Source organism: Chlamydotis macqueenii, chromosome 5 (assembly GCF_036417535.1).
Source record: "Chlamydotis macqueenii isolate bChlMac1 chromosome 5, bChlMac1.mat, whole genome shotgun sequence".
Taxonomy (NCBI): Eukaryota; Metazoa; Chordata; class Aves; order Otidiformes; family Otididae; genus Chlamydotis; species Chlamydotis macqueenii.
Genome location: NC_141560.1, coordinates 18819666 through 18840673, shown reverse-complemented (window position 1 = coordinate 18840673; position 21008 = coordinate 18819666). Strand labels below are relative to the sequence as shown.

The 21008-nt window shown below is 39.0% G+C and overlaps 1 protein-coding gene across 4 annotated transcripts in view; it reads right to left on the bottom strand.

The window, feature by feature from the left end:
* Positions 1-300: 300 nt before the first annotated feature.
* The window catches only part of TTC7B (tetratricopeptide repeat domain 7B), a 159457-nt gene continuing 138749 nt past the window's right edge, over positions 301-21008 (bottom strand). For all 4 annotated transcript variants that reach the window (XM_086748707.1, XM_086748704.1, XM_086748705.1 and 1 more), the window contains one exon: positions 301-1283. In XM_086748707.1, the coding sequence (XP_086604833.1) occupies positions 1062-1283 (222 nt within the window). In that variant the 3' untranslated portion in view covers positions 301-1061. The remainder of the gene's footprint in view (positions 1284-21008) is intronic.

The window sequence follows — 21008 nt, the reverse complement described above, 5'->3', positions numbered from 1 at the left end:
TACCAAGGTATACGCAGATGTTCATGTATTATGTAGAGGCAAAGTACTCTGGCTTCATTGAGAGCTGGAGTGGAAGGAATAAAAAAGAAGTGGTGGTGCAGATTTAGGGAAACCTGAAATCTAAGGTAACAATACCATTGGCAAAGAGTATAGCAGCTTCTTCTCTCTAGACTGGCCTCAGGGCATTTAATTTTGGTGGTGTTCATCTTAGAGGCCAGCCAGCCACAGGCCTCACATCATAAAAACGCGTTCACAAGCCATCAATTTCCCCCAGGGTTCTTAACCAGGACACAGGAAAGGTTCCATTTAAAAATCATTTTATTATTAACATAATTTTCCCATTTAGCCAAGTGTGGGTCATGTATAAGGAATGTCAGTAAATATTCAATTTGAGGCTTCTTTTTACATATTTCCATTGATAAATAAACTCTGAATTCACATAAAAAAGTTAAACTTAAATAACTAATATATTTTTTTTGTAACAGGCATACATTGGTAAAATATAAATATTCTTGTACTCAGCCTTTGCTCTAAATAGAGATAACAGTTAGCCACACATCACAGTTATTAACAACTAAAAACAAGAACTCAACTGATTTTCTGGCCTGGACTAAAATAGAGATGGAAACAGAAAATTCACATTTTGACTTTGGGCCAAAAGAGGTTGAGAGGCGGGAAGAGAACAGTTTTATTAACAGCCTTGTTAAAAATATTCTGCTCTGCCACTTCAATATATTATTCTACGTTTGGTAGTTGATTCCATTATAATTTTATGTAACACTCAAGTATCACTAACAAAATATGGCACATCATCCATGGACAATATAACAATGTTTTAAAACTACCAGGGCAAAAACCTAGGCGATATGAGTGATTTGGTTCTGGCTAGCCATTTTGTCCTCTCAGTCTAACATTAATATATTGCATCACGTCACTGTTTTGGCCACTTTCCTGCAAAAGACTGGAGTTTGTTACCTGCAGCTCTACAGTTACCAGGCAGCCTGATACACTGGGTTTCCTCATCCAGAGTCAGACCAAAATCGGTTGATCAATATGCCCTCTCAAAGGATTCTGGGAATGATGGTAAAAGGGACCACGGGACTGCTAGCTTCAAGCTCCAGCGCCGTCAGGAAACATTCTGTCGCGGCATCATCATTGCCTTGAGCCTGCAGCACCTCTCCCAGGCCGTTCCAGACCTCATGGGCCGTGGAGTTCACCTGGACGGCATCTCTGAGAATCTTCTCCGCCAAGCTGTAGCGCCCAAGCTGGTGAAGTATCAGAGCCTGCAAGAAAAACAAAGGAAAAATGGTTTAGACTGGCCAGTAGGACTTTCCTGAAGCTCAAATGGTATGTTGCAACAGTGAAATAAGTGTAGGTAGCTCTTGGGTTAAAAGTGTTATAGGCTATACAATACTTCTTTTTTTTTAAAAAAAAGAGAAGAAATGACCTGAAGCAGGACTGGAGTAGGCTACTCCACACGGAGTCAAGTGGCTTTGGACAGGAAACAACGACAGTGAAATGCAAAACCAGAGATGAACAACAAACACTCTACCCAACCACCAAAAGCAGTAAGTACCTGAGCTTTTGTGGCAAGCTCCGGTGTCTAAAGTTCTACTAAGGTGTGTGCCCTGAAGTGCTCGTATCCTACCTGCGCATCTCAGCACCCAGCTCGAGACTTACAAAGTCTGAGGTCATAAACACGGCACCATCAGCTCTCAGTGATGGCAGTAAGAGAATCCAGTTCAGCCCAATGGGCAACAGTCATGGTATTTGATTCGGGAAGTGTGCTGGGACTAATACTGCACCAGTTTTGTATAAAGGTCCAGCAGGCAGATAGCTTCCTCAGGAGCTTGCTAGACACAGATTCTTCATCTTCCTCAGTGGGCCGGGATACAATTCAACACCACATGATCATAGAGGATGTCCAAACCCACTAGGATATGGGCAGAATGAGGCAGTGGAAATCTCCATCCATCATATTCAGCTATGTTACTGTGCCAGAAAAGTTGTGGAATGACCCAGTAAGAGAGTTTTATTCCAGGATTATAATAATCCTAACAATGTTATGCATTTTTACTTTGTGATTCTGTATTGCAAAATGCATACGGAGCACAAATCTTGGTTTTCCGGAGAGGTACGCTGATTACATGCTTACAGATTCCTTGTGACATCTCCTTTCCTCAACCCCAGTTCTTGGACCACGATTTCTTTTATTTTTCTCTCTACATCTGTCCCTCAAATCGTTTTCAACCTAAGCACCAATGATTAGAAAATACTGAAATTCTATGTCACCTCTGAATTACCCACCAAACATTTATGGAATTCACAAAATCATAGAATAGTTTGGGTTGGAAGGGACCTTTAAAGGTCATCTAGTCCAACCCCCTGCAAGAAGCAGGGACATCTCCAACCAGATCAGGTTGCTCAGAACCCCATCCAACCTGGCCTTGAATGTTTCCAGGGATGGGGCATCTACCACCTCTCTGGACAACCTGGTCCAGTGTTCCACCACCTTCATTGTCAAAAATTTCTTCCTTATGTCTAATCTAAATCTACCTCCTTCTATTTTAAAACCATTATTCCTTGCCCTATCGGAACAGGCCCTGCTAAAAAGTTTCTCCCCATCTTTCTTATAAGGCCCCTTCAAGTGTTGAAAGGCTGCAGTAAGATCTCCCCGGAGCCTTCTCGGGCCACCAGGCTGACCTTCAGCACAGGCAGACTGCTCGCTCCACCCTACAGAGCAACAGAGCAGACTATGCTCTGAAGAACAATATAAAGAGCACTGTGCAGTATTGGCAAGTAAATAAACAAATGCAATGAAAGATAATTTTTATCAGCCTAGCAGATGTTCTCACATAAATGTACTAGAGGGCTTTTCTGGTTTTGGAATTTTTTTGAGCTGTCAAGTGAGTCAGCATTTCCAGAGCGAGAATAACAGTACTTCCAATCAAAAAATCAGGTAACTCTCTTTCCCCTATAGGAAAGTGATTGGTAGGTATGAGATGTCAAACTACAAAAAAAATGAAGCAAGGAGGTGGAATACAGAAAGGTGGCTTGGCTGCATGCACCTAACCCTTAGTAAAATAAAAATGTTCTTAATTTTCAGGACAAGATTCTGTAATTAATTTTCAAAAATTTTTCTTTTTTTTTCTGTAAGGATTTGTATATTTTATATTAATTAAACATGTGAGTTATTTGAATATTGGTAATACTTTTTTTTTTTTTTCCCAAATATGCCAGACTCTTTTCCCCACTTGCTAAGGATACAAGCTGTTCTTTTCAAGACCAAAGGAAACAACCAAATTTTGCAGAAAAGCCTGTGGATGGGAACAGAAACACATTATGTCACATCTGCCCTATTCTGTATGGAAAAAAAGTGTAGCTGAGATTTTCAAAGTGATAGAACTAGAGCAAATACTAGCTGTTTGCCTGCTGTTATATTTTTCTAATAATATAAGCTATTTAGCACTAAATGAAGGAACTGCTCTTGCATGGGCAATCAGGTTGCAGCCTGTACCCTCATGCTTTTGAGGCCACAGCTTTTTAGAGGGAGAGTCTCCCAAGGTTCAGTCTTTCGCTGTTGTCTCAGGCTGGGACGGTATGAAGACCTTGGGTAGCAGCACTGGGGAAAAGAGCTTTGCTTCCAAAGAACCAACGGAGAGAAAATTAGACTTGTTTCATGCAGAGCATCAAAAGGATGGGGACATTTGGTCACTATAGATGTAAACCAAGCTCAAACAAGTGATCTAGAGAAAGAAGACATAGACATAGTACCCTCTAATTCATTAGCCTCTCAGAATGATGGTCAGATATCATTGTGAGTGTCCAGTTTGTAGATCTCCTACCCAGATGACTTAATTAAAATTCTGAGGGATAGAACATTTCAAATTGTTTGTGGTCCTTGCCTGACTTTTCTCTATTAAACATTATACTGCAGACCACAGGAAGGAGAAGGCGTGCATAACATGCAGCAACATCCTTCAGTGACCTTCCACCATCACCCATCCAAGAAAACCGATCTCAATTTTACCAGCTGTCAGCATATGCTTGCTCTCTGTACTAAACCCTCCAGGAAAAAAAAAAAAAAACAAACCACCCTAAAAAAACGCCAAACAAAACTCCTCTAAGATTTCCCAGAAATCAATACAAATTACTCTAGTCCTTCACTGTGTATTCTCCTTTGCTTACCAACTGGAAACAAAATCTTGAAGCCACCAGTTCTGGCTTGTACCTATTTAGCAGCAGACGTACAAACATTTATTTTCAGAATAATGTTAGGTCTCTTGCTTTATGGCTGGAGATGGGCTTCAACAACACATCTACTCTGCAGAAACACAGAGGGGTACCTAAGTGACATATGGCTCACACCTTCAGACTTGGCATGTTAGTTTAAAACCTAAACAGAATGCCTTCGTACTATATCGTCTTTATAAACAGGAACATAAACTTTCTAAAAAAAAAATCTGAGTCATTTAGAAAAACTGCTATAAAATAATTTGAGTAAACAACAACAAATATTAGTAGGCAAACACCCATTCTACAAAAGATTATGAAAACAGTAAGTTCCTAAGGAATTACACCAATCTAAGGTGATCTATTTGGTCTTTGTACATTTTAAAATGCTGCAGTATTTGACAGAGGTGTTTAAGACAACTGCTAGGAGAAAGCTGGATCTTTCCTGCTATTGCATCTCTTTCACTCTCTCTTTCACACGAAAGACCAATAAACTGATGACATTTGCTTCTAACACAGTTATAAAAGCCCCTTATGTGTGTGGGCTGCTTCATTTTGCAGCTCAGTACAAATTCTGTTTATTATTTTTTGCCATGTTTGGTTTGCTGAGAATTTTGGGGTTCTTTGGGGCTGTTTTGTTTTTGGGGTTTCTTTTCAGCAAACCACTGATCTCCCCTGTGTTAAGGCTTCCAGTTTCTGTCTGCTCAGGATGTCTTTATGTTGTAAACTCTCTAAGCAAATCTTAATTTCTCTTTTAGACAGTTCTACATTGTAGAGGTTGCTTTTGTAACTCTAAAAACTCCAAGAGAAAATTCTAATCAGAAATGGCACAGGCAAAAAGTGAAGGGAATCTCTGAAGAAACAAAGAGACTTTTCTGTGCCATCATCGCAAGAAATGAAAGCAGTGCTTCATGCCTCAGATCTGTTGATATTTATACCAGTCACTTTGAATAATCAACAGTACTCACAGATTTGTGGAGTTCAGATGCTCTCTGCCCTAGGAAAGGTCAACAGCCCTTTACAGTACCCAGGCCATCATCGGGGCTCGGAGCTGAGACTAACAGGGACTTTTCAATTTCAACAGCCTACAGGGGCTGGCTTTCTAAAAAAAGAGTATTACTGTGTGCTGCCCGCGACAGGGAGGTACTGTAGTCACTAGAAACAAGGTTCTACACAAACTTCACATCATGACAGAACAAAACTCTCAAAGAATTAATAAGAAGGAGGAAAAAGTGGTTCTAATTTTCTTCTCAGCCGTAGGTTATTTTCAAGATCTTGTCAATTCTTTCTTCATCTGCTCTGGAGTCACAAAGTCTCCCTCTAGTAAGTCAATGATTTTGCATATGTCTCCTCCCTCCATCATCACCCTTACACTTCATTTGACATTGCCCCACATACAAAACTGCTATTCTTTGCTTGTTTCGTCAAAGCATCTGTCCAAGGATTGTTTTTATAATGCTTAGTCAAACAGGGCCCAACCCTAGATTGAAGGCTCTTGGCAATGTTGTCAAAACAGAAGTCATTTGTTATTTATTACTCAATATTTCCTAGCTACCTACACAAATAAAGTCCAGAAAACCAGCTATTGAGTCTGACCAGACAGAAATATCTTCATGTATCATCCAAAACATTTGGCTGAATAACCTTCATTTATACTTATCTTACATGCACTAAAGAATAGGGATTATATCTTCTGTATTTCGGATACTGTCTTGGGACTAATCATGTTTAGTGTTTTAATTAATGACACATCACAAGAATTATGAGAGTGATGATACGATTAGATAAGAAAAAGTTAAAAGAATACGATACAGAAAGCAGCAGACGGATCATGAGAACTAAGTAACAGTAATATGGCAGAGGTCAGTAAAACAAAGTGGAAAATAACACAGCAGTAACACAGAAGTTCTCTGCATGGTGGAAGCCTGTGAACTGCAAGCAGCTTGGGAGAAGGACTTGGATATATCAGGCAACCACAGCATGACATTGTGAAAATGTGCCAGTGCGAAAGAGGAAAACCCAAGTGACATCAGGAGAGGTTTCTAGTAGAGAGAAAAGCAGAGACTTCAGCAGCTGTAGGCTCTTCTCCAGCACCTTCTGTAGTCCTCCCTATTCAACAAAGGTCATTCAAACTGAAACAGGCACAGAAAATGACTATTGAGACAATCAATAAAAATCTTAATTTGCAAGAGAAGACTAACAGACCTAGCAAATGAAAAGCCAAGAGGAAATGAAGTTACCTGCTATAAAAACAGTAGAGAGAACAGAATAAAGAATAATGTTGGTACAAGAATACACGTGTATAAATCAGCTATGAGTACATTTACCAAAAAAAAGGTGAAAACATTCTTGGCAATTGGAGCAGCAAGATTTTGCAACAGCCTTCTACTTGCAGTAGTACGGCACAAAACAGTGTTAAGCCAGAGTCCTACAGGAAAAGCTTGCCTGCTCTGATGGTGATGAGGAGGAGAGTTGTCTAGAGAGCCCAGGGACCTTCCACTGCTCCTCTTTCAATGTCAGGTTCTCCCTCAACTGCACTGAGAGGAAAGTGAGTGGTAATATTTTTGTGTCTCTATAATATGACTACTTGATGTTTCTGTTGTAAGAACTTTCTCTTGATTCTTTGTCTTGCACTGAAGAAGCAGGTGCAGAGAAATGGCCAACTAATGAATACAAAGATTAAAAAGCAAAACGATGGTAGGTATCCAGCTTGTTTCAGAAAGAAGAAAACTAGAACGACAAAATTAATGGATTCTGAAGTCTTCAAATCCATGAGACCCTTTTTTTATATAAAAAAAAACCAAAACAACAAACCAATGCCACAACATATTCACAGTCCTTTGGGCACAGAAAGATGCATAATGGAATTTTCAAATGGATGTAAGACAAGATGTGTAATCAGCATTCACTGCAACAGGACCAATATCCTTACTCCATCTAGACAACTTTCAGTATGTCATTACATATCTATCTGTACCCTAGATAAACAAGATACTTTTAAAATTTAGTCTACAGTGATGGCACAATACAACCAGTAATTATAATTAATATATTCCTCAATAAGTCAGAATTATATTTTGATATATGTTGGACAGGTCAAAATTATATTTTGACATAGTTATTTTTCCCCTTGCAGTTCAATATATTAAGGCTATTTTTCATTAGCTAAATGTAAGCATTTTTAAAAAGGAAAAAAAAATAATTCTAATTTCCAAATGCAGCTTGACACAATCTCCAAGTAAAACCTTCAGTTAGTGAACAGATCATTATTTATTAATAAAATATCATCGCTCAGCATCTGAACATGATACAATAAGCAATTGTGTAAAGCCATAATTGCTTAAATGAGCATGGAGTGTTGTCTTCACTGCAAAGCTATCTGTTTTCCTGCAAATGGGCTTTCTCTCTTTGCAAATTAACATGTCATAATGATTAACCAAACAGTCAATGGAAAAACATGCACCTAGAAGAATAAACATGGGACAGAAATGGAAAACTACTTAAATAACTAATTTCTGATTTTGAAAACATGACTAAAACTAGCCATTTAGAGGAGTCTAGTAAGGTCACATTTTTAAATTTGCTTTTAGGCAAATGAGAAGCTAACATTCAATTTTTTTTCCACGGAATTAACTTTTTAAAAAGTAAAGCCACAATTATCACCAATCGTTATGTCTCACCAAACCAGAGATTTATCACAAAGTGCTAAGATTTGCAGTAACCACAAAACAAAAAAAAAAAAAAAGAAAGACAAAAAAAGAAAAAAAGTAACACTACAAAGATGACTGTAGTTTCTTCAATGTGAGTAAAAATTTCTGCTCAAGAGAGCTGGAGGTTTTCTTTAGGCTTAACCATTTGACTACTCCATCCCTCCTGGAAAATAAACAGTTCTCAGTCTCAACAGAAGTAACATTTGAGGTTTTTACCTTTGCTCATTTTATGTCAAGAGGAACAATTTCATTTTCTCTAAGAAAAATATAGACCATAGGTGGGAAATGTTCTTAAAAGCAATGAAATTTACTTCAAAGTGGAAAAATTATAATGCCCATTTGCACTTTTGCCTTCTTCAGAGAGGATGCTGAACTCTCAGCACTGAACTCTCTCGTGACTCCGCAGAGGAGGAAACTGCTAACTGTGAGAAATGGAGAGTATGAGAAAAAATGTGGCTGACCTAACATGCAAAAGTGTCAGAGACGCTCACCACATTTAAAAATCTCAACCTGTTGACCTGCAAAAGACTCAACTACGGAGATTTGAGTCCTACCAGATAAGATATTCATATTAACTTTTTTCTAGTAGGACTATTACATGACTTGTTTGGTAAAGAGTTTCTACATTTGTATGATGTAGACCTTATTTAGCGAAAAAAATACCTCTCAGAGCTAAAAGTTTCCCTTGCAAAAACAACAGCTAGAAGAAAACATTATAAGCATGTGTTTTTAATTATGAGAGCAGGGAGACAGAAGAACAGTAGCAATACTACTTGCTTGATTTGCTGACGACCTGCTGAAGCCCAATAAGCTAGCAGCTGCAAATGTATAATCAAACAAACAGCTATACAAATGTTGAAAAGAATGATTTTTTTTTTTAAGTTAGAATAAAAGGCCTACAGAACTCACCACATCCAACTCCCCAGCAATTTTCTTAGTTCACTGTTTTATTTGTTTTAAACAAGTCCCAGCTTGCCTAAGAGAGACTCAACCTCCAAACACTGTATGCAGAAAGCCATGATAGAAACACTCCATCTTATCTAAAAAAAAACTTGAAAACCAAGGATTATGACCATAAACAGTTACAAAACTTAATATGCAATGTAGGCATTGTAAATCCATATGCACTGTAAATTTAGCATCGTATAACTGCCCCTTGTTACATGCTGCTTTTTCAGCCTATTTTGCATGTGTTAAGGTGGCTGCTATTTTCAAACAAATCTATCAAACTTGAAGGTTTACCAGAGACTTGACAGTGTTATGCTATAATAATGAAATAGAAGAAGTGTTAGTGAGACAAAACTAGAAGAATTTGTCATTATATATGGAAAAATAAGTAAAATTCTGCAGCTCATATTTCTGATCCTCTGTGCTAAAAATACACATTTAAAATGTATTCTATGATCAATATAAAGGTTTCCTTTTTATTCCATTTATTTTGTACTTATGTAGAGTGAAATAGCACATTACTTATGTACTATACTCTCCTATTTTCCTTTTAGTTGATGAATTCGTGCTGAAATATGTCCATCTAATGGAATTATGATTTCACACAAGAAATAATTTAACTCCTTTTGAAGGCATATACCAAGAATAGTCGCATGTTTAGTCATTGTAAGTAACTATTTTCTGCAAGCACCAAAAAATTGTGGCATGATGCATCAGTTCGAAATAAGCCATTTCATCAGAAAAACAACGAATAAACATAGTTCTGTGTCTGCAATGACAGACAGATGCACTTTAGTGCAGGGATTTTGAAGGGTGCCCATATTATAAGGTTTAAAATCAACTGGATTGACCACCAACACTTCCAAGTAAAGATCATTTTCTGTAAAATAAATAGATATCTAATTTTTTTTTTAATTGGAAGAGAAACTGCAACATATATGTAATTTGTTTTCAAAATGCAGACTACAAAAATACTTATCTTGTTTTCTCTAATAATGCAACTCTTTTGAATAAAAGGTGTGTTTCTTCAAATATGCTCAAAATAAAGCTTCCTTGCAGCTCAGTACGTTTGTTTTTTTCTATTTTTTTTTAATGAGGACAATCAGCTAATACTACTATAGCAGATCACTCACTAAACCAAACCAAAGCAACTGATGAACAAATGTGGCCTGTGCCTGTAGCAAACATTTTTCTTTGTGGCCTGTCCCAAAACATTGCCTGTTGTACATGTCCCTTCCTGCCTTGTCCCCTCACTTGCCTTCCTCCATCCCCAGCACGCCCAGAAACTGAGCTGTGTCCTCTGTGTCACCGCTGAAGCAAGCTCCAACCCCAGTTTGTTATTTCTTTACCCTTCCCCCAGCGCTAACATACCCCCTGAGGTATCCAGTTGCTTCCCCTGCTGCAAAACACTTGTTGCCAGGAGAAAACCTACTGCTTGGCAACAGATTTTTGAAACAACAACTTTGGCTTTGTTATTCACTGAACTTTACACTGCCAGCATGAAATAACGAACATGCGTGGTTGTTAGTGCATCTGTGTATTTATAACCCCCTTGAAAAGGACTGACTCCTTCCAACAGGGATGTGCTTGCCTTTTAGTTTGTTGCTGTTCACAGCTGATAATGGAGAAAGGTTCAAAAGGGAAAGTTGTTGGGTTTTTTTTAGTTGCTGATTGTAGCCTTGCACCAAGATGGAAGCTCTTGGGGGACTTCTTTTCCTGTTAAGACAACGTGATCTTGCAATAGTCTGCTGTAATTTTGATTTACACTTTACGTGAACATCATATCAGCTTATAAAGCATAGCATGACTACCACGTCATACTGCAAGACTTGATTTGACTATAGCAAGCACACTGGAAACAAATAAAACACCTTACTGATAGAGTGAAACGGCGAGTGACTTCAAACTTTTAACCCCCATCTGAAAATTATACTGAGGGTCTTATTTCCAATGCTGTATCAACAAACAGTAAACCCCACAGCGTTTCTCCCTTCAGAAGCCAGATGGCTTCGGCTCTGACGAGGACTGCATCAACACTGTTATCAGGGAATTATTAAGTACAACCTTAGTCCTCAGATTATGGCTAGTCCTGAATTTGGTGTACTTGTCATCTGGTGCAAATGTTGTACATTTTCTCCCAGCTGTGACATCATGAGGTAACACTGATGTGTAGGTGATTTGTCTCTCAATCACTTCCTTCCATCCAGAAGCTGCATCTTCCCTCCCCTCCCTCCCAGCACGGCAGCCATATCAATGTCTTCTCACCTTTCCCACAAATGAGAAAAGAGGATTTCCTACGTGTATAGCATCCTTTACACACGTACACCTGCAACGAAAACCGGTGCTCGAGATCACAGCTACAGACAGTGCTGTTTATGAAGTTGGCCCCACAGTGTTTTCTTTAATTCAGTATATTCTTGTATATTGTTATTCACACACTCCCCACTTTTCCCTTATTTAGGCATTTTATAGATACACACACTATTTTATAGATAGTGTGTGATCTATTTACAGCAGATTCACTACTGAAATCCCACCATTTTATCAGTGTGATCTGTGGCTGTATTTCAACATTGCTTTGTATAAACAGCAAGGTTAGGTTTACTACTGCATCATCGTGCTACCTACAGAGACCCCTAGGTACTGTTTGTGACTGATGCCATTATTTTCCAAGTTTTGGGTCAAAGGGTTAGAAATAGAGAAAATTGTATTTCTGTTATTCAAGACTTAGGACAAACATAGAAGTGCTTTCAATATCCAATAGGGGAAAAAAACCTCCCAATCCTCCAAAAATGATACAAGTGCAGAACAGGCTAGAGAAACTGAAAACCTCAGACCAAGATTCTTGAGGAGACTCAAAGTTGTTTCACTGAGTCAATATTCAAGTATTTGAGCAAAAGCTGTATTTTTCACAAGAACCGAGCATACTAGGAATTCAGTGTCCTTCCTCCACGGCCTAAAGACTAGATTTCAGTTAAGTACATCCAAAGGTTCCTGGTTTTTAAAGCTCGTGCTCCACGCAAAATTATTATACTGTCAATAAATTAATGTTCTTCTGTCCATCAGTCAACCACTGACAGAATTAAAAAGTAAATAATAAGAAATAGCAATTTAAGAAGCTGTTTTTCATTAATGACAGTTTTTCTGTAAAATCACAATGATCACGTACTGGTGGTATGTGGCTTCTGGAAAAAGTAATTAGAAAAATTGATCAAATGTTCTAAAGAAATCAATCTGAAGTCACGGGAACAGCTTGTGTATCAAAGAAAAATCAGAGTTGCAGATCCAATATTAGGTTCTCTGGTTAAAATTTTTAATTAATAGAATTGTCAGAGTTTAAATCGAGGACTTTGGAGATCTTTAGTTAGATGTCACGATATTGAAGGCTAGCACTTGTAGTCCATATTTGTACTGTTCAAATTACAGAAAGCGGCACTTGTCCAAACTTTGGAGACTATGCAATAGGCATCAGAAGTGAATTATACTCCTCTGAAGTACCCTTTTTTTTTTTGCATTTTTGCATGTGCCTTTCTCTCAAATATTCTGACAAACGCTGTATTAAATAATCAGTCAGAACTGCAGTATAAGATAAAAGATGACCAGTCCTTTCATTACTAAAATAAAACAGAAATTCAAAGATTAAAGCACATAATTCATATTTTTATTCCTTGTGCTCTTAGCCAAAGAGTCTTTTGCATATAGATGTACATGCATATGTAATAACTATGGCTAATATCACCGTTTCAGAAGTCTTATGACACCACAGCAACACATATAACACTGGCACTGCAGTAATCTCTAAGAAAAAAAGAGGTTATTTTTAATATAGCATTAAAAATATATTTTTATAGCATCCCCAGGAAACAGACCATTTCCTTCCCCCCCAAAGCTGACATGAACTGCCAACTGCTCCTCAGGCCCAACACACTACAACGGGAAGAGCCACCTTCACGGCTCTTTGCAAAAATCTCCCGGTGTGAGAGAGAACACACCCACTTTCTCCCTCCCAGATTCTTAAATGAAAGGCAGAAGTTGCAGGTAGACTGCTAACCTGTCAGTCAGGCAGGACAACTGCCAGCAGATCCATCTTTAAGGGCAGGCTATTTTCAGTGTGAAGGGAAGGCATACACCCTCCCATCTGCGCACCATCAGGCAGAGATCAGAAGACCCAAAGCCTAACCTTTGGCTAAGAAAGGGGTTCTGGCACTTTCAGAAAAATAAAACAAAACACTTCTTTATATACCAATTTACCTTTCATAAAACCTGATGAAGTTTAATATAGTGAAAACTAAGGAAAAAAACTTTGGACTATTAAAGAGAGAAACCCAAAGAACAGCATTTTGGGGAAAAAAAATATTTTTAAAAAGCTTAAAGTAACATTAATGTACCTCAGCAAATCAGCTTTTGCTAATACTGATCTGGAAGCAAACAGATAAACGTAACTGAAGTATCATCTACCTTTTATAACTCAACCCCATGTAAGACTATCAGGTGTTCTCACAACTGTCTTTTTGTGGATCGTTGTTTGGTTTTTACTAAGTTATTTACAAGTAGTTATTTTCGGTTTAATTAACCTCAGATCAGAAGAGCCCTCTTAGGTCACTCATTTTGCTCCCCTGTTGTTACAGACAACCTTAGCACAGGATTTCTTCTTGCACAGTGTTTAGACTGTAGCTGCTAGGAATCCTCTTCAAATTATCTTTTCAAATTTTTCCTTAGCCAGTTTGTTTTAATTTGTTCCAGTGTCAATGTTACCTAGCCTTATTTTGATTATTTATATTCCTCCCATGTTTACAAGGAGTATGTGTTATTATTAAAGCTTCCTACTCCCCCCCGAAAACGCTCCAGAGACTTTCAGTGCTACAGTTCCATCACCTCAGCACTCACTGTGTATTAGGACAACACTGATGTGAAGCTACAGGCCAGTTTTGGCATCCAGCCAATTGGGACGACAAGAGAATCACAGGGCCAGCCTGGGAGGAAACCCTAAGTGAAAACTATACTTTAGTTCACATTGAGGGTACGCTTGCCCTGTTGGCCAGCCTCAACTGGTTTTACTGAGCATGGCCGTCTTCCATATTTTGGGGACATGAAGCAACCAGTGGAGCATGAGTACCACCACCTTCCATAGGGGAAGGAAAAATCTGCAGGCTTACAAAATTAATGGTGAGACTACACTATTGACAAAATGATGTTGTTGATAACTGGCACAACATGATACCTTGTGTTGGGCTTGGCCAACTCATGAACAATGAAGATGTAGCTCTTGTAGAACAACGGAGATGTAGTGCAGATCAACTAGTATCCCAGCTCTTTGTCCTCCCTAGTAATTTCCATACTCAGTCTTGCTCTTGCGTTTTATATTTGTGAAAGTTATTGTATTTCTTTTTCTGAATAGTCTCCAAGTCTCTCTTCTAATCAAACTGATGCCTTTCTCCTGCAACTGCTCCTCCCAAGTAGAGCAGTATATTAATTACCCTACAATATTTTGTTAACTTAGGTTTTACTAAATATTACTGCACCCATGATTTTTATTTCATCTACTAGATCTTCCAGAATTCTGTCCAACTCCTCCATACTCTTCCACCAGCAGGTACTTGCCACCATTTCCATACTTTCATTTCCACTACTAATTTTACCTTTGCCATCCATGATGTATCTGACAATCCTGTTAAAGATTGAGGCAAAACATGAGTTTAATGCAGTTATGGACTTTTTACAAATGGTTATCCATCACTGCACTGATTGACAAAGCATGTTAAATCATGTGCTGTAGTTGGTTTATGGCTCTTCAAATCCATTTTCCAACCTGTAAAATGAATTAGTGTATAAGGTTGGAATAGGCAGAGAAAGTGTAATTACAAATGCCATTTCTCCTTCCATCCTTTCCTCTGGTTTACTATTGTCAGCTGACAGGCAGCCGAAATAGATTTGAATTCTGCTTCCCTAAGTGTCTGAATCTTGTCCATTTGAGTCCCTTTTCTAGTTCACTGGAGCACAGTTGGCAGGAAGAATACAAGAATGGCAGAAAAGGCACTCCCACACAAAGCTAGGATTTGAGCAGAATAAGCAAACTGTTAATGCGCACTGAGAGAAGAGCTGAAATGCAGAGTGGCAGCTTCCACTTTCAAGGGTAAGAACTACAGCAACAGCGTGGGTTTGGTGGGGAAGGTGGGAATTCTGGAACTTAAGGCAGCTGCTCAGTGTGGGGTGAGATACGAACATTTCTTACCAGCTACTGTGTTAAACATCCATGGATTTTAGCTTCAGGAAAAAAAAAATTCAGATATAAATGTTACATTAAACTGAATGTAATGTACCTGGCAGAACGACTGCACCTACTAATAAAACTTCTTCCAATTTTAGGAAGCTTAGAGTTTGATTCTGCAGCAAATGAGATGACGTTGGATGCCCAGGCTAAAGCTACAGCATTTATTTTCAACAGAGATCACCAGCTGCTCTCACTATCATACCACAATTTTAAAGGAAATTAAGTTTGACGTGTCAATTACTTTAATAGATCTGACAGCGTTTCATACTGTTTTAGACTTTATATCAAGAACAGTTATTTCTGGCAACTGTAACCTACCAACTTCTGGCTAGGCATTCAATTAACATGACAAAACAACATCACAGACTGCACTTGTGTCACAGCATTTCATAGCCCTCTGGTAAGTCTTTGGGTCCGCGACCCTCACAATACCATCTGTTCCAACGCCATTGTGGCTACCATTTTTTTCAAATGGTTAAGTTAAGTTAAAAACCAGAAAGAATCCCAAAGAAGTTATTGTCAGCTGTGAGGACAAACTGTAATAAAGGGCCATGAAAAAAACTGGAAACTGAAATGGCTCTGCAGCTGATAGAGGTTTGCTTGCTCATCTTTTGAACATTTGAAACACTTGACAACATCTGCCTTAATTTATTACTTGCCCTCATTTAGAAAATAAAGGGCTTTGTTTTTAAACGAGGAAGTATACTTTTAAAACTATGTCTTTATTTTAAATTACTTATTTTAAGGCAGCAAAAACTGCTTACTAGCAGAGGAATTTTAATTTAGAAACCAAGGCAAAAGCGGTCCTCTCTTTCAGTTGGTCAAATCACCTCTGATAGAAGGCAAGTATTTTCCCAAAGTGCTACCTAACACAACCTTTGTCCATGTAGATTTAGAGCTCTGAAACAATTTTCACACTGTGCATTGTACAGAAAAAATTTTGAACCTGCATGATTTTTTTTTTTTTAAATATATTTCCATAGCCCTTTACTGATAAGGTCTTTATACCACTCACAATTCACTACTTTGTCTAAATATGTTATGCTATCAAGTTACATAGCTAAGTAACCTAATGTTGCAGAATACATTATGTTACATTCTGGAATAATTTTAAAGTTAACTTTTAACAGCTGTTTCCATAAGCACCGACTATAACAAAGCCTGGTTTGGTTTTCTAATGACTGGGTCTTATATCCCCGCAGCAGAGAATTTAGAAGCACTCACTCTCGTGTACTTGCTGATATCTAATAAAAATTTGAAATAATGAAACAGCCTCAGTAGTCTTTCCTCCTGCCTCTATTTTTGTAATACTTGCACAAGCTTTTTTTTTTTTTTTTACATCATTCCCTCTTCTGTTCAGATGAAACTGGCTAAAGAATTTAAAAGTTATGAAGGCAAAGCTGATAAACTCACACACAAACAATAATGATTTAGTGAGCCTGATTTCCTAAGGATATCAGTCTTAAACAGCAAGTTCAATCTGTGTGATATAAACAGCGTATCAGTAGTGGCTGAGGGAGACTGAACACACTGAGCTGCAACAAATCCTTTCACCAGCATCACTGATTAAGAAGACTGATCAATGAAGTGAAACCCAGAAAAAAATTGAACTCAAATGTTAATTTCAGATACATCCATAAAAGAAACATTCCTAACTTCACTTATGAAGTTTAGTTTCTAGCATAAGAGGGAAGCATTTAATAATTTTATTTTTCATCAAAGCATTTAGAAAAAAAAAAAAGAAAGAATCAAATGTCTGCATCCTAATAGGCCTACTAAATCATGCTGTATTGCTCGAGTGGTTTGGGTAGCGTCTTTCCTCGCAGTGCTTAGCTTTTTACAGTGTGAACAATGTTCATGTTTTCATATTTCTGCCAAGTAAGTGCTTTGCTAATGAATTGGTTGCTTGGTTCATCTGAGCAGTGCTAAAAGACTAAAGATTTCTTCCAGGTCAAAAGCTTTATGTGAAGATACGTGGCTCGAGTATGAGCACTCCATTTTAGCATCTCAGTGTTTCACTAATGCTTCTTTTCCCTTCAGTTCTATGCCAGTTCTTAAGAAATAGAAGTTATTTCTAAAAGCAATCTTAAATTCAATGTAAGGGCTATTTCTTGAAAGCCAGCTTCCTTGAAACACTACAACAGCATCTACTATAATGCAGGATTTCTCAGATTTGTGTGAAAAAGTCACCCATGTATAAAGTACGCACATCTTAGGTCAGAGATTAGCGGAAAGAAGCTGTAATCCACTGTTACGTACAGAGCTTTTTTAGTTTCCCAAGACTCTGATAAGCACACCTTAGTACAAAACTACATTCAGCCTCAACATCTGGACAATAATATATATTTACAATCATTCTGACAAGCTTCAAGGTATTAAACTGCCCTCTCTTGTTTCCTTCCCACTAAACACAGACTTATGGTTTGCTACGTCTTACAAAACAGATCTCCTTCCCCAGAGGATATTACTCCTCTTCAGGAAAAAGCTGACCTGAGAAGTCTGACTCAAAACTATATTTATTACATATAATGGTACTTACATGAGCAGACAAACAACGTAACAGCAAAAGGAAATTTATGACATTAGTTCTCCAAATCTGACTCATGCTATACATTAGTAAACATGCAAGAGCTATATATGTGCTCACCAATTCATGTTAGGGCCTATAATATCCTCCGACTTCCCCCAAGGACATAAAACAAAATTTAGTTCTTTTTTTGGAGGAGTCTGATTTGTAGGAGAGGAGGATGCATCAAATAGACCTGAACAGAACATCTGAGAAAACTAATAACCCATTATAGCGAAAGCAGCAATCCTTTTTTCCTTCAGAACTCTGTATCCACAGACATCATATTTACTGCTGGTTTGAAATTAGCTTTTCTTGAATTTCAAACTTGCTACCCAGTAATAACATAAATAAGAAACAAAGACCCATGGAAGTAGTTTACCTTTACTATTTCAAAAGTACATTACTATAAAACAGTGCTAAGTTTAACTGAGCTCTCAAAAACAGATCAAACAGGAATCACAGCAACAGAGTACTGATGCCACAGATACTTCTGAAACAGTCTGCTGTGCAAACAGCCGTCTCCCTCACCAACCATCTCAGCTGCACTCACTTGGGAAACACTATATTCTTTGAGCAAAGCCAAGACAACATTGACAAAATCTTCCAGAAAGGAAGATAGTTGGGGGAAAGAGAGATGTAGGTAAACAAACTGATTTATTATTTAAAAGTATTGAAAGTTCTGCAGTGATTTGAGACAAGGGCCTCATTTAACTTGGCTGAACTGGAATGGCTATCAAGGAGCTGCCACAGATCCCTTCACTTAAACTGCATGCAAAGGCAATACAAAGGCAATAACTATCAAAAAGATAATTTTCACTGATAAATGATAGAGCTGTTTTAATCACCTGCATTTTAATAGGAGGTCCATCAGTGACACAGTACTAAATTTAAAAATCATAAGGGAAAACCCTCCTAAAGTCTGACAGTCATTTGCAAGTCAAAACCCACAAAAGACACCCCACAGGCTCCCTTCAGCAGGCAGGGGGAATATTGATGCTGCTGCCCTTACAAGATTGACTGATACATTGGAGATCCCTGTAGTGAAAGTGATTTTCTTCAGAGTGCACAGGCACTGGAAAGAATAAGCACAGGAATTAGATGTCAGTCCTATGGATGGGATCCTCAGAACGAGAAACCAGGCAGCTTGTATTGTATTTAAAGCTAGGTAAGTTGCAGCATCTATGCCTCAGTCTCCCCATTTCTTCACAGAATCATAGAATGGTTAGACTTGGAAGGGACCTTCAAAGGTCATCTAGTCCAACCCCCCTGCAAGGAGCAGGGACATCCCTGACTAGATCAGGTTGCTCAGAGCCTCATCCAACCTGGCCTTGAACGTTTCCAGGGATGGGGCATCCACCACCTCTCTGGGCAACCTGTTCCAGTGTTCTACAACTCGCATTGTAAAAAATTTTTTTCTAATATCCAATCTAAATCTACCTCCCTCTATTTTAAAACCATTACCCCTCATCCTATCACAACAGGCCCTACTGAACAGCCTCTCCCCATCTTTCTTGTAGGCCCCCTTGAGGTACTGGAAGACTGCTGTAAGGTCTCCCCGGAGCCTCCTCTTCTCCAGGCTGAACAGCCCCAACTCTCTCAGCCTGTCCTCATAGGAGAGGTGCTCCAGCCCTTTTATCATCTTCGTGGCCCTCCTTTGGACCCTCTCCAACTGGTCCATGTCCTTCTTGTGTTGGGGGCTCCAGAGCTGGACACAGTACTCCAGGTGGGGTCTCACTAAGGCAGAGTAGAAGAGGAGAATCACCTCCCTCCACCTGCTGGCCACACTTCTTTTGATGCAGCCCAGGATGCAGCTGGCCTGGGCCACAAAGGCGCATCGCTGGCTCATGTTGAGCTTCTCGTCCACCAGCACTCCCAAGTTCTTCTCTCAGGCCTGCTCTCCATCCATTCTCTGCCCAGCCTGTATTTGTGCCCGGGATTGCCATGACCCAGGTGCAGGACCTTGCACTTGGCCTGGTTGAACTTCATGAGGTTGGTACGGGCCCACCTCTCCAGCCTGTCAAGGTCCCTCTGGATGGCATCCCTCCCTTCCAGCGTGTCGACAGCACCATACAGCTTCGTATCATCAGCAAATTTGCTGAGAGTGCACTCTATCCCACTGTCCATGTCGCCAACAAAGATGTTGAACAGGGCTGGCCCAACACGGACCCCTGAGGGACGCCACTCGTCACCGGTCTCCACTTGGACATCGAGCTGTTGACCACCACTCTCTGAGTGCGGCCATCCAGCCAACTCCTTATCCACCGAGTGGTCCGTCCATCAAACCCACGTCTCTCTAGTTTAGAGAGAAGGATGTCATGTGGGACAGTGTCAAAAGCTTTGCACAAGTCCAGGCAGATGATATCCGTTGCTCGTCCCTTGCCCACCGATGCTGTCACCCCCTCATAGAAGGCCACCAAATTGGTCAGGCACGATCTGCCCTTGGTGAAGCCATGTTGGCTGTCACCAGCCACCTCCTTGCTCTCCATGTGCCTTAGCATGGTTTCCAGGAGAATCTGCTCCATGACCTTGCCAGGCACAGAGGTGAGGCTGACCAGCCTGTAGTTGCCCGGGTCCTCCTGAACCCCCTCTTGACTGGGAATAAGTAATACATACTTCGGGGCAAATCGTATTTGAAACTTAATATATTGACCACTCAAAGTTGTTACGACAACAAGTACTATAACCTTTTTTAAAAATCTAGACTTTTGATTTAGAAAAAGAGTAAAAGATTTCAGTCATTGTCTCACTATCTGCCGTACCAACTTAGTTGCCATAATATCTGCAGCCACTCAACTTAGCCAGTTACTTTTTATTCCTCTAAATTTGCTCAGATGCTTAAATATTCATGCTTAAAAATATAAAGAGTTGAAACTAAAAATGCCACTATATGACCAAATATCAAATATTGAATTCAAGATTTAAACCAGCTATTAGTTCAACAATGTGAAAATTTGTACTGCAGAGGTAAAAAAGAAAAGACTATAACTAACAGTATTTTTTTCAAATGCCAAGAGTTGTTTGCAAAGTCAGTGTTTTAACAAAGCGTACAGACTAGATTCATACATATGTGATTAACTGCTGAAACTAAAAAGCTCTTATCTTTCTGCTTTCTGTAAAGTACATGCATATTAATCAGAATTAAAAAGGCACAGATCAACATTGCACTGCTGGCTGAAAAGGTGATGAAAGCCCAGAACAGCTTTCTGTTTTCAAATTTAGCATTACTAAGTCTCACTCTTGATGTATTTTTCCACTCATATCAGTATAGTCAAGTAGC